The sequence below is a fragment of the Melospiza melodia genome, chromosome 11, assembly GCF_035770615.1.
Source record: "Melospiza melodia melodia isolate bMelMel2 chromosome 11, bMelMel2.pri, whole genome shotgun sequence".
NCBI lineage: Eukaryota > Metazoa > Chordata > Aves > Passeriformes > Passerellidae > Melospiza > Melospiza melodia.
In genome coordinates, this window is record NC_086204.1 from 31,048,551 (window position 1) to 31,062,324 (window position 13,774).

Genomic DNA, 13,774 nt, shown 5'->3' on the forward strand with positions numbered 1-13,774 from the left:
CGACATGGACCTGGGGGCTGTGCCACCAGGGAACGGGGACAAACAGCCACAGGGATCTGCCTCAGCTTTCACACATTAACGTGGGGGAGCTGACGGGAGCCGCTGCGTGTGTGAGCATCCCGCAGGGGCTGTGCAGCCCTGTGAAACCCGTGCGGGACGGACAGACGGACGGCCGGGTCCCCACCTCAGGAGTCCCCATGGCATCGAGGATGGCGTTCCCGAGCAGCCCCGGGAAAGCAGCCCTGCCGTCTGTGCATGGATCCTGTCCCTGGCATTGCCCGGGGCTCCTGCTGGGGTGATGGAGCCCTGCCCATGGTCACAGGGCATCTCCACCAGCCGAGGTGTGATCCCCTGAGCACGGCCTTTACCCATCCACTCTGAAGGACCTGAGCTAAGGTGACCTGAACAAATTCAGCCTGGGGCTGATCTTTATGCTCTGGGCTCTCTTTCCATTGTATCCTTAGAGAAAATCCTATTTTCAATCCCATATTTTTATGGGACGTGCCACGTTCACACTGCTGGGAGTGATGTCCCCAGCGGAGGGGTGGGACAGAGCCACCTCCAGCAGGAGCCCTGCCAAGGTGGCACCTGGAGGGAGCCTGTCCCTGCCAGCCCTGGCAGCTCCTCTGCCACCAGCGGGCCCTGCTGCGGGCACCCGGCGTGTCCCGGCTGTCACCAGCACAGGGGACACAGGGACAGGGCGTTCTTGGCTGTCACAGTGTGAACACCCCTGGGGAGGAGCTGGGCAGCGGGGCTGGGTCTGCTCCGGGACACTGGGCCCTGCTGGCTTCCACTCAGCCAGGGGACACGTCCTGCACAGATCTGACAGGTGTGTGCCACGGCTGATCAGTGCTTCAGAGAGCCACAGAGTTATCTGGATGGCTTTCCCTCTGCCAGGGGACACGTCCTGCACAGAGCTGGGACACGTGTGTGCCATGGCTGATCAGTGACAGAGCCACAGAATCACTGGGTTATCTGGGTTGGAAAAGACCTCCAGGATCACTGAGCCCAAGTTTGGCCTATCCCCACCTTGTCCCCCGGCCCTCCCTTTGGGTTTGAATGTTTGAAGTTGTGGTATTTACAGGTCCCCAGACCCTCCCTTTGGGTTTGAATGTTTGAAGTTGTGGTATTTACAGGTCCCCAGACCCTTCCTTTGGGTCTGAACGCTTAAAGCTGTGTCCCTTAGAGGTTGCAGATCCCACCCAGCCCCAGTGCCTGTCCTGGGGAGGGCTGGAGGGAGGCTGGCATCCAGGTGGGTTTGGAGCATTCCCCTCACAGGGTGATGCTCTGGGGTGGTTGGGCTCTGTGCCAGGGCACCCCCAGCCCAAACCCCAGCGTGTGCAGCCCCCTGGCTCAGCGAGCCCTCCCTGGGCTGGGCATTGTGCAGCCCTGGGTGCTGGTGAGATGTGCAGCTCCCTGGGGCTGGGGCTGGGGCTGGGCACAGCTCCCTGGTGGCACTGCCCAGCTCTGACCTCCCCCTGAGGCCAGGACGGGACAAAGCCGTGCCCAAATGTGGGCAGAGGGTTTCCAGCCTGTGTTTGTCCCTGCTCAGAGCCAGGGAGCTCCAAAGGCATCGGGCACAGTCCAGCCTGTCACACAGAGCACGGAGGGCTGGGAGGACACCCTGCACTGCAAGGCACTCCAAGGGGGATGGACACTCCCTTTCATCTGCCAGCCCAGAGCCCTCACAGACGCTGAGCTGACGTGTCCTGATGGATGCATGGCAGAGCAAACGGGGGGGGCAAGGTCTGTCCGAGCACTGTGTTTACAGAAACAGAAATAACCGGGGCTGCTATCCCTGCCCGTGATGGATTCTTCAAACAAAGCAGCCCCAAACATAAATACATTGTCTTTTACAAAGCGCCTTTGGGCATATTTGACATATTTCGTATTCAGAGCAGCCCTTTCATGCTGTGCCCTGGAGTGCAGGGGGGGCTCAGCTCCTGCTCCCCCCTCCCTGCTCAGGCTGCTCTGTCTTGCTCACAAGCCTGGCCCAGCTCAGGATTAATTCTCCTTTTGGCTTCAGCCCCGAAAAACCCGAAATGCTGCGAGGGAAGGCGGAGCTGGAGGGAGCCAGGGCCTGCCTGGGGTCTGGCTAAGGACGGACAGTGTGTGCAGCAGGGAGCAGGGGGACACCCAGGGGGACACCCAGGGGGACAAACATCCAGGGGGACAGCCAGGGGACACCCAGGGGGACACCCAGGGAACACCCAGGGGGACATTCAAGGGGACAAACATCCAGGGGGACATCCAGGGGGACACCCAGGGGACACCCCAGGGCTCCCTGGGGATGGCAGCAGGGCTGGGAAGGGCAGAACTGCCCACGGAGAGCAGGGCAAGTCCTTGGGATGCAGGGCTGGGTTGGAGCTGCAGCAGCAGGAGCAGCACAGACCCTCCCAGCGCTGCCCAGGTGCTGTCGAGGTGATGCCCAGGTGCTGCCCAGGCACAGCCCAGGCACTGCCCACGCTTCCTTCTGCCCGGGGCAGCCGAGCTGTGCAGCAGCAGCAGCAGCAGAGTTAATTTGTAAGCCAGGCTGTGCAGGGAAAAGCTGCAGTTTATGGTGCCCACAGGAGCCTGCAGAGCCTGAGCTGTGGAGCTGCTCCCCAGAAAGCCCTGAGGAGCTGCAGGGCCCAGCCTGGGCACACCTGGCCAGCCCTGCAGCCCTCAGCAAGGCTGGGAAATGTGCCAGAAAAGGGACTGCGGGGGTGGGAACTCCATGAAGGACCTGGAGCAGGGTGTGATCCTGGAAAGCACAGGGATGGGTGGGAGATGGGGAGGAATCCCTCCTTGTGAGGGTTTGAGGCCCTGCAATAGAATTCCCAGATGTGCTGTGGCTGCCCCTGGATCCCTGCAGTGCCCAAGGCCAGGCTGGACACTGGGGACAGTGGGAGGTGTCCCTGCCATGGCAGGGTGGCACTGGCTGGGATTTGAGCTCCCTCCCAGCCCAGCCCAGCCTGGGATGCTGTGGGATCCCTGCAAGGCTCCTGTAACCCTGGGCAGAGCCGGGTGCATCTTGAAGCAGCTCTTTGTCCTGGCAGCACAATTAACACAATTCTGGGGAGCTCTCTGCTGTCTCTGGGCAACCAAACCCATCAGATCAGGCTCTTCCTGCTGCTGAAGATCAGAGAGATCTGCCTTTTGTGCTCCCAGCTCTGGCTCTGCCCTCACAGCTCCCCTGTGCTCTGCTCATTTTCAAACCCGGGTTCTGACAGGGTTCAAACAACCTTATGTTTGATTTTTTTAAAAACTGAGATCAAACTGATAAAGGGAAACCCAAACCCAGCTGTTCAGTGCGGGCTGGAGCTGGCTCTGAGGTGTTCCTGCCATCACCTGGGAAATGTAATTTGGGATTTTGCAGAGTCCCCATCCCCAGAGGTGTCCCAGGAAGGCCTGGATGTGGCACTCAGTGCTCTGGTGACAAGCAGGGCATTGCTCACAGGTTGGACTCAGTGGTTTGGGAGGGCTTTTCCAGCCTCAGGGATTCTGGGATTTGCCTGCCTGGGACTCCTGTGTTAGTTCAGACCCCGTGGCAGTCAGGGATTTCCCATTCTGCTGGGCTGGGCTGGCCTGGGGTGCCCATCCCAGGGCTGCTCCCCTGTGTCAACCTGCCCAAGGAGCTCAAAAACTTCCTGTTAAATTCCAAAATGCAAAAAACCAGTAAAATAATAGGAAAAAAGGGATAAAAACATGGGAACAGCATTGGCAGGGGGGCTGCAGATGATTCTCCTCGGCTGGGATACTGCAGAGCCTCAGCTGGGTTTGGGTTTGGGGTGCAGGTGCTGTGCTCCCCATGGATCCCTGGCTGGTTTGGGTTTGGGGTGCAGGTCCTGTGCTCCCCATGGATCCCTGGCTGGTTTGGGGTGCAGGTGCTGTGCTCCCCATGGATCCCTGGCTGGTTTGGGGTGCAGGTGCAGGTGCTGTGCTCCCCATGGATCCCTGGCTGGTTTGGGTTTGGGGTGCAGGTGCTGTGCTCCCCATGGATCCCTGGCTGGTTTGAGGTGCAGGTGCTGTGCTCCCCATGGATCCCTGGCTGGTTTGGGTTTGGGGTGCAGGTGCTGTGCTCCCCATGGATCCCTGGCTGGTTTGGGGTGCAGGTGCTGTGCTCCCCATGGATCCCTGGCTGGAATTCCCAGCAGAGCAGCTGCCACAGGCAGTTCCTGGATCACTGGGCAGATAAAATCTGCTCTGGCCCCACCCAGCAGCTGCTGCAGAAACCAGCACACACCAGGGTCACTCTGGTTTTATTCTCTCCTGGTCTCACCTGGGGACACACACAGGTGGCTTGCAGGCACTCCATCATCCCCAGGTGCATCCTCTGTACCTGCAGCTCCCAAAGTGCCTCGAGTGGAGGGACAACACAGAGGGAGCAGGCTGCAAAGGCTGGTTAAAGAGACACGCCAGAAACACAGCTGCCCGTGCCACAGCCGTGGAATGGGAGCTCCCAGGGGCACCTCAGCTCCTTGGATCAGCCCCAGGAAGGGCAGCCCCTGACAGAGCCCAGCCTGGAGGGCTCGGCTCCCACTCCTCCCCTCCTGGAAACAAATGGGAAACTCCCGTCCCTTCCCACCTGGACAAAGCTCCCATCCCTTCCCATTTTGATGAAGCAGCTTCCTTCCCTTTACCCCAGCAGGGAGGGACAGAAGTGCCCACCCCAAACACCGAATATTCACGACAAAGGCACTGTTTGATGGGAACTGGGGTGAAAGCACTCCAGCCCATATTAAGCACCAGCAGCCCTCAGCCTGTCGGAGAACCCTTCCCAAGGTGACATTCCTGGTTTTCCACGAGGGATCCGTGGTGCTCAGAGACACAGCAGCCTGCTCCTCCTATAAGGGAGCAGAGCACAGGGGTGGATTGCCTCTCCCTCCCAGAGCTCCCCTCCATCCCAGCCTGATCCCAGACAATCTGGGAGCCAGGAATGTGCTGGCCAGTGCTGAAGCAGGCGCCCGAGGTCATCCCGACATATTTCACAAGTGAGCGCCTCTGCTGAGCTCTTTCCCAAAGGAAAAGTACACAGAGGGAACAAAAGGGATCCTCGGCACACCACGGGCTTTTTCCAGCCCCTAAGCGTTCCAACGAGGCAGTCTGACTCCAGCAAGGCGCTTTTTAAAGCAGAAAGAACCCGGATTTTCCCTTAAAGCACCACCCAGTAGCTGAAGCACAGATGAACCTGTAGTTGTTACACCCAGGAGCAGCTCAGCACAGAGGAGGGTCCAGCAACTCTAACTAAAAAAAAAGATTTAATCCATTAGTTTTAGGCTGGGTCTTCAATTAAAGCTAAACCTTGGCTTTTAGGCTGGACTCAGACATCACCTGGATAAAATCAGATTTATGTGGACAGGAATCGGACAATGCAGAACAAAGATGATGGCACAGATTCTTCACTGAGGAGTTACTTTTATAAACAAATTAAATAGAGTAAAATAAAGTTTTGTGCAAGAAATTCCTCACAGATTCAGGACTTCATTTGCCTGTAAGACCCCTGAATTCCACAGTGCCTGGCACATGGAATATCAGCTGTATTTTATTGTATTTGCATTTAACTTCACCCCAAAGGCCACAAAACAGGAGACATGGGAGGCTGTCAGCTCCAAAAGGGTGAAGAAAATGCATTAAGACACAGCTTTTTTTTTTTTAAAAAATCTTCAGATGTGGCACAAATGGATTGGAACTGAGTTTGTAACTAAACCATGGAAGTTTCTTTGGGAAAAGACCTGACAAATTCACACACTCCCACCCCCTGCTTCCAGTGTGCCGCAGTTTAAAACCTGCCTGAGCTGCCACATTTGTGTTTCTGGAGGAGCTGAACTCTTTGGGTGCTGTTCTGGGCACTCTGTGGGGCACTGCAGGATCACAGTGCCATCCCCATTCCTCACACAGCTTTGTGCTGCTGGTGCCCCTGCCACTGATCCAGGGGAATGAGCAGCAGTGCCTGCTCCAGCCCCTCTCCCTCTGCCCCAGCAGCTCTGAGGGTGCTGTGCAAGCAGCAATTCCAGCAATGCCAGCCTGTCTGGGCATTCCACAGGGATGTATCTGGGGTTTCTCCCCTTGCCCCTTGCTAATCCTCCTCAAGCTCTCTCAGCTGCCACAGGGACGGGCGAGAGTTTATCAGGACACGTCTGTGACTCAGGAGACTCGTGCTGCCTTCAGTTCCTGGAAGGCATGGGTGTTCCATCACTGCCACCACCCCTGCTCAGCTTTAAGACACTGAAATCCAATCAAATTTCATTTTTTTTTCCTTATTCCTTGTGGTTTTTCTCCCTGTCTCCTTTTGCCCCTCCAGAAAGGAGGAGGAAGGACTCTCTGAAGATGTCAGTGTTAAACATTCTCAGGAGTGAGTCCCCTCAGTAATTCCATCTCTAGAATCTGTTGGTTGTCAGGAAAGAAATTTTTTCCACCTTAAAGCAAGAGAAGTCCCCTCAGGCTCTTCTTCAGGCCCACAAGACTTCCCACTGTGCATCTCAGCTGCGAGTGGCAGTGGCCATGGAATATCCTCATCCTGTCTGCAGTGACCAGGGAATGTCCTCATCCCATTCTGCAGCTCAGCCAGGAGTGGCAGTGACCGTGGGATGTCCTCATGCTGTCTGCAGTGACTGTGGAATGTCCTTATCTCGTTCTGCAGGGACCATGGGATGTCCCCATCCCGTTGTGCAGCTCAGCCACCAGTGACCACAGAGGGAGTGTCCTGTCCTGCTGTATCCCAGCACTTTTGGCACCCTGCAGGAAGAATTTGGCACTCTGGGTCCAAGCAGCGACACCATGATGGGGTGCCAGCATGGAGCAGATTCCCAGGAGGGTTTCCAGGCAGCTGCGGATCCTGGAGCTGTGGGAATGTCCCCTCAGCACATTTTCCTCAGGCCACAGTGAGATGTCCTCCCAGGCCATTGTGGGATGTCCCTCAGGTCATTATGGAGTGTCCCCCAGGCTGCTGTGCAGTGTCCCTCAGGCCATTGTGGGAATGTTCCCTCAGGCTGCAGTGGAGTGTCCCTTCAAGCCATTGTGGGATGTCCCTCAGGCCACGGTGCAGTGTCCCTTAGGCCACTGCAGAGCCACTGTAGTGTCCCCCAGGCCACTGTGGTGTCCCCAGGCAATTGTGGGATGTCCCCCAGGCCACTGCAATGTCCCCTAGGCCGCTGTGGTGTCCCCAGGCCATTGTGCAGCATTCATCAGGCCGCTGTGGGATGTCCCCCAGGCTGCAGTGCACTGTCACCCAGGCCATTGTGGGATGTCCCCCAGGCCGCTGTGGTGTCCCCAGGCCGCAGTGGTGTCCCCAGGCCGCTGTGGGATGTCCCCCAGGCCGCAGTGGTGTCCCCAGGCCACTGTAGTGTCCCCAGGCCGCAGTGGTGTCCCCAGGCCGCAGTGGGATGTCCCGCAGGCCGCAGTGGTGTCCCCAGGCTGCAGTGCACTGTCACCCAGGCCATTGTGGGATGTCCCCCAGGCCGCAGTGGTGTCCCCAGGCCGCTGTGGGATGTCCCCCAGGCCGCAGTGGGATGTCCCCCAGGCCGCTGTGGTGTCCCCAGGCCGCAGTGGTGTCCCCAGGCCGTTGTGAGCACCCGTCAGGCGGCGGTGCGGCGGGTGTCGCGGGACAGGGTGAGGGCCCTGTCCGTGTGGCTGTCCCTGCACTCGGCGCCGTTGGGGCAGTGTGACACGGCGCTGGCGGCCTGGCGGCACTTGCGCAGCAGGATGCGGCGCAGCAGCAGGTACACCCAGGGGTCCAGGATCTGGTTGAGCGAGGCCAGGCGCACGGCCGTCAGCGGCAGGTTGCACTCCCTGCGCGGCTCCCAGCGCTGCCAGCCCCGGCACGGCCCGGCCGGGGGCTCCGACACCATCTGCAGCATGGTCACCTGCAGGGGGACAGCGAGGGGACAGGGTCAGGGCTGTGTGCCACCACAGAGAGCCTGGGGCTCCCCCTGCAGTGTCCCTGACAGGGCTCCGACACCATCCGCAGCATGGTCACCTGCAGGGGGACAGGGAGGGGACAGGGCCAGGGCTGTGTGCCACCACAGAGAGCCTGGGGCTGCCCTGCAGTGTCCCTGACAAGGCTCCGACACCATCCGCAGCATGGTCACTTGCAGGGGGGACAGGGGAATGGGACATGGTGAGGGCTGTGTGCCACCACAGAGAGCCTGGGGTTGCCCTGCATCCCTGCAGTGTCCCAGACAGGGCTCCGACACCATCCGCAGCATGGTCACCTGCAGGGGGACAGTGAGGGGACATGGTGAGGGCTGTGTGCCACCACAGAGAGCCTGGGGCTGCCCTGCATCCCTGCAATGTCCCTGACAGGGCTCCGACACCATCTGCAGCATGGTCACCTGCAGGGGGACAGGGTCAGGGCTGTGTGCCACCACAGAGAGCCTGGGGCTGCCCTGCATTCCCTTAAGTGTCCCAGACAGGGATTGAGGCAGCTGGGGATGGAGGAAGGTGTCCCTGCCCGTGGAACTGCATGAGCTTAAGGTCTCTCCCAACTCCAGCCTGTATGGGATTCTGTGGGAGGGCTCCTGAACACCTGGTTTTCCTGAATGGGTCCTTTATCCGCTCACAAATCTTTCCTGGACATGACCTGGAGGCCCCAGCTGTCTGAGCCTGCTGCCTGGGGTCCCTGCGGAACAGGGCTGCCCATTGTGCTGTGTGTGCTCCCAGTGGGGCTGTGTGTCCATCCTCCTGTGTGTGCTCCCAGTGGGGCTGTCTGTCCATCTGTCCATCCTGCTGTGTGTGCTCCCAGTGGGGCTGTGTGTCCATCCTCCTGTGTGTGCTCCCAGTGGGGCTGTCTGTCCATCTGTCCATCCTGCTGTGTGTGCTCCCAGTGGGGCTGTCTGTCCATCCTGCTGTGTGTGCTCCCAGTGCCAGGGCAATGGATGCAGCCCCAGCCCTGCCCAGCAGCCCCAGCCCTTCCAGCCCCAGCCAAACCAGCAGCCAGCCCCAGAACTGCTGGGAACAGCCCGAGGGAGCAGACCCGCTGGGAATCACTGCCAGCCCCTGGAAAGAGGCGACCTGCACTGCCACAGGAAGGCTCCTCAGAGCTGTGTCACCACAAAGGTCCCAGCTGGGCTGCTGCTGTCCCCGCAGCAGGGACAGCCGGAGCCGCGGTGACCAGGAGCCGAGGCTCCAGGGAGGATTTTTCCACTCAAAGAGATATTCTGGGGGCCAGATCAATAACCATGTGTTGACCTTGGAAAGCCTGGGCTGAGTCTGGAGGGCAGGGCAGCGTGGACAGCACGGGATTGTTTTTGTTTCTTTAAACAGAAGCAGCTGAGGATTCTACCCACGACATTTCATTGACCGAAGTGGCCACGGATAGAGCCCTGTGAAAACAGGGATGCAGAGCTTTGTACAAACATGGACACAGACCCAGAGCTCATTGGGAGCCACTGGAGCACCAGACCCACACCGCCTGAACCTGACCACTTCCCTGGCTCCTCACACACTGGCCCTGTCCAGACTGTGCCCTCTCTTTTTCCGATGGAGCTCCAAAACCACCAGGCTAATAAAAATACAGTTCCCAAGCACAACACTGCTGCTCTTTTCTGGTTTTATTACGTAATATCCCTTTATTGGAGTAGTTGTTGGGCCAACAGCTGCTCTACTGGAAATTTTGTTTGTTTGATATCATTAGAGGTTGTTTATCATGGCCTGTATTGGTCTTCTAAATGGATTAAAAGCCTGCACAAGGCAGAGGAACAACATCAGGTGGAATAGTCAACATAATTCATGCCATTAAAAATCTGGCTCAAAATGCTGATGATTGGATTTATTCAACAAGAGCAGCCAAAACTTTACCATTATCATGAGTGTGGTTTTATACGTCTGTAATTTCTGTCTGCCAGGAGGGATAAGGAGCAGAAGTATTTTAACAGGAAGAGCAGCAGAACTTCTGAGCATTTTAGCTTTAAATAACTCGGGAACAACTCTGGGAAGAAATAATTTTGTAGCTGGAACTCCAAAATTATTATTATTATTATTATTATAATTCCAGGTTGTGCTGCAGCGGCGTTTCTGTGAAATCCAGCTTGCTCCATTTCACCTCGGGGTCATTTGTCTGCTTCCCGCCAGCTCAGGGGCTATTCCAGAATCCCAGACTGGTTTGGGAAAGGAGGGACCTTAAATCCCTGCCAGTGCCATGGCAGGGACACCTCCCACTGTCCCAGGCTGCTCCCAGCCCGATGTCCAGCCTGGCCAGGGATCCAGGGCAGCCACAGCTGCTGTGGACACCCTGTGCCAGGAATTCCTTCCAACATCCCCTCTGACTCTAACCCTGCCCTCTGGGAAGCCATGCCCTGAGTCCCGTCAGTGCAGGCTCCAAAGCAAACAGCTCAGTGTGAACTGGGAACCAGCAACGCCACCCTGGAGTGGGGTGCTCTCCCAGGTGCTCCCTTGGAAAAAGGGAACAATTCCTGCTCTGCCTGCTCTCCTTCCTCCTTCCCAAGGCAGCAGAGAGCCAGACGTGCAGGACACTGCAAGAGCCCTCCAGAGCACAGCCACATGTCAGAGCTTTCCTTCTGCCCCTAAATCACATTTGATTTTGTCGTTTCCATCAACAGATCAGCTCTAAAAATACCGTGTGTGGCGAGGACGCTGTTTACCTCGCAGCAGCAGCTGCCAGGATCCATTAGTTCTCGGTTACAAAACTCAGATGTCTTTAAAAAAACACAGAAACAAAAAAACCTCCTCTGCAAAGTGCCAGATTTCCATTTCAGCTGTTTCTTACAACTGCTGAGTGCTGCAGCTACGGGTTAAATGATTGCTACAAGCTGGCTTTCACTGAAAAGGCGTTTGCATTCTCTGTGGCCACTTCTCCAAAAGTCTGGTCTCTAATTCCTGACCTGCACCTCAGGGGTGTACAGAACAAGCTGGGGAGCACGTAAACGGAGTTTTATGTATAAAAATGGAGGTGTATTTGTAAAAATACCCCCGCAAACATGAGTCTGGATTGTGAGAACTCCACAGAAGAAGTTCCGCACCTCCAAGTGTTGCTGCTGCCGCAGAGGGAAGGGAAGTGCTGCTGAAACCCTTCGTGCCTGTGGCTTCACTCCTGCCTCTGAAACCACAGAAATGCCCAGGGCACCAAACCACCAAGCGGAATCCATGCTTCCTCACTGGTTTACCTGGTTATGAGGGAGGAGGAAATGCCTCCCCCACCTCAGGGCTCTCCTCTCATGCTGCAAGGCTGGTGGAACCCTCAGGGGTGACAGGACATGAAGAAAACTCCTTCTCCAGGCAGAAAGAACCTTTCACATAACCTCAGCATTTCCTCAACCAGCTTCAGCCCATTGTGCTCAGAGAGCCCGAGAACAAATTCTCCTAAAATCCTACTAGTCCTTGACAGAATAACCCAGGCTTTTGGGATTCCAGCCCCCAGGTGTGCCCTGGTCCCACTCAGCAGAGATGTGCATTCTGCCTCCCCCACTCCTGCATCACGAGGAGGGGTTCTGAAGGAAGGAATAATAAAATAGTGGAAAGCAATGCAATGTTCCTTAAAGAGCAGGCCGGACAAGCCCTGAAGGCTGCTGTAAATCAAACACAGCGGGCTGCCAGCCACAAGGCACTCACAAGTCACGGCTTGTGCGTTTTCTCATAAAACACTGCCAGAAGTTTGGCTGCAAGGTGGGAGCAAACAAAAACCCTAAATCCTATCCGGCTGCAGCGTCCTGCTCCCAGAGCCTCTGCCACATCCCCCTTTTCTCTCTGCACAAGAACCTTGTTCTTCTCCTTTTGTCTCCGGTTGCTGCAGCTGGTTTGCCTGCACTGGACTCTCCTCTGGGGCCTCTCGCAGCTCCTCTCCTACACTTGTCCCATGCTCTGCACCCCTGTCCCTGTCCCTGCTGTCCTCCCTAGGGGCTGTCCATGGATGTCCTCCTCTGGGGCCTCTCCCAGCTCCTCTCCTACAGCCGTCCCACGCTCCGCACCCTGATCCCCACCCCTGTGCCCGCAGTCCATGGATGTCCCCGGAGCCTCCCCGTGCCGGCCCCGCCGCTCCCGCCCCCGAGGGCGCGGAGGGCAGCCCGGGTAGGGGCTCACCTACCAGCAGCGGTGCCCAGCAGGCCGAGAGCACGCACATGATGCCCAGCAGCTGCAGCAGCGTCTCGGTGGCGATGCGGCCCCAGCGCGAGCCGGGCTGAGGCGCGCCGGCCTTGGCTCGGCAGCGCGACACCAGCGCCTCGATGGTGGCCAGGTTGCAGGCGCCGGTCACCACGAGGGACAGCAGCCCCAGCGCGGCGAAGGCGGCGGCGAAGGCGCTGCCGCCGGCCGTGCTGATGAAGCACCAGGTGCCGGGCCACTGCAGCGCGTAGCGGCCCAGCCCGGCCAGCGGCAGCAGCGCGAAGGCCACGCCGGCGGCCCAGATGGCGGCCAGGCCGCGCTCGGTGGCCCGCGGGCTCATGTGGCTGGCGTACCAGTGCGGGGCGCGGATGGCCAGCGCCCGCTCCACGGCCATGGCGCTGGCGATCAGCAGCGGGCACAGCCCGAACACCGTCATGCTGAAGCCGAAGAAGTCGCAGAGGCGGCCCGAGGGGTCCATGGCCGCCCAGGGCCGGCCAGACAGGTACACGGAGATGACGACGGGGCTGGTGAGCAGCTGGCCCAGCATGTCGGTGAGCGCCAGGGAGCCGATGCACAGCAGGAAGGAGCGCTTCCTGCGGCTGCCCTTGGCGCGGTAGCTGCGGGACACGAGCAGCATGGCCAGCGCGTTGCCCGCGACGCCCGTCAGCATCATGGTCAGCGGGATGGCCACGGACACGGCGCTGCCGCGCTCCGCCCGGCCCGTGCCGTTGCCCCGCGGGCCCGGCCCGCCGGCCGCGCTGCCGTTGGGCGGGCGCTGCTGCCACGGGCTCATCCCGGAGCCGGCAGAGCCCGCATGGAGCGGGCACGGAGCGGGCACGGAGCCGGCAGAGCCCGCGCGCAGCGACCACGGAGCGGGCACGGAGCCGGCAGCGCCCCGCCGCCGCTTTATGTGAGGGAGGGACGGGCGGGACCCGCCCCGGGGAGGAGCGGGAGCGAGAGCGGGCAGAGCCCGTGGGAAGGGAGCGGAAACCGGGCTGGGCAGGGAACGGAGCTGGGATGGGGCTGCAGAATCCCTGAGGAGCTGGGAAGGGGCTGCAGAATCCCTGAGGGAGCTGGGCAGGGGCTGCAGAATCCCTGAGGGAGCTGGGAAGGGGCTGCAGAATCCCTGAGGGAGCTGGGCAGGGGCTGCAGAATCCCTGAGGAGCTGGGCAGGGGCTCAGCCGGGAGCAAAGGAGGCTCAGGGGCCCTTGTGGCTCTGCACAGCTCCTGACAGGAGGGCACAGCCGGGGGGGTCGGGCTGTGCTCCAGGGACAGGAGCAGAGGGAACGGCCTCAGGCTGGGCCAGGGCAGCTCAGGGTGGATTTTGGGAATGGTTCTTTCCCCAGAGGGTGCTGGGCAGTGCCCAGGCTCCCCAGGGCACGGGCCCCGACGCTACCAGAGCTCCAGGACAGTTTGGATGCTGCCAGGGATGCCCAGGGTGGGATTGTTGGGGGTCTGGGTCAACGATCCCTGTGGGTCTCATCCAGCCCAAGATATTCCATGCTTCTCTGAAAACACCTGGAAGTTTTTTAAGTCTTTTGCTGTCGAAATTAAAACTTGTTTTTAAGAGTTAAAGGATTGCAACACTGTCAATGTATGGGAGCCATGGGCCAGGTAAGCTGACTCACAGGGTCAGGGCAGGTGACAGGGAACCAGGGTAGGTGGAGGTGACAGGGATCAGGGTCAGTGAAGGTGACAGATAAGTCTGAGTGGCCCCAAGACAAAGCACTCGAGCACG

General features: G+C 58.9%; 1 protein-coding gene across 1 annotated transcript; it reads right to left on the minus strand.

Annotated features, from left to right (window-relative positions):
- Positions 1-5,309: 5,309 nt before the first annotated feature.
- On the minus strand, positions 5,310-12,829 carry PTGER3 (prostaglandin E receptor 3). The gene is made up of 2 exons (XM_063166339.1): positions 12,020-12,829; positions 5,310-7,844 (listed from the first exon to the last, which is right to left on the minus strand). The coding sequence occupies exons 1-2, from the start codon at positions 12,827-12,829 to the stop codon at positions 7,557-7,559; spliced, it is 1,098 nt and encodes a 365-aa protein (XP_063022409.1). The 3' UTR covers positions 5,310-7,556.
- Between the last annotated feature and the right edge of the window lie 945 nt (positions 12,830-13,774).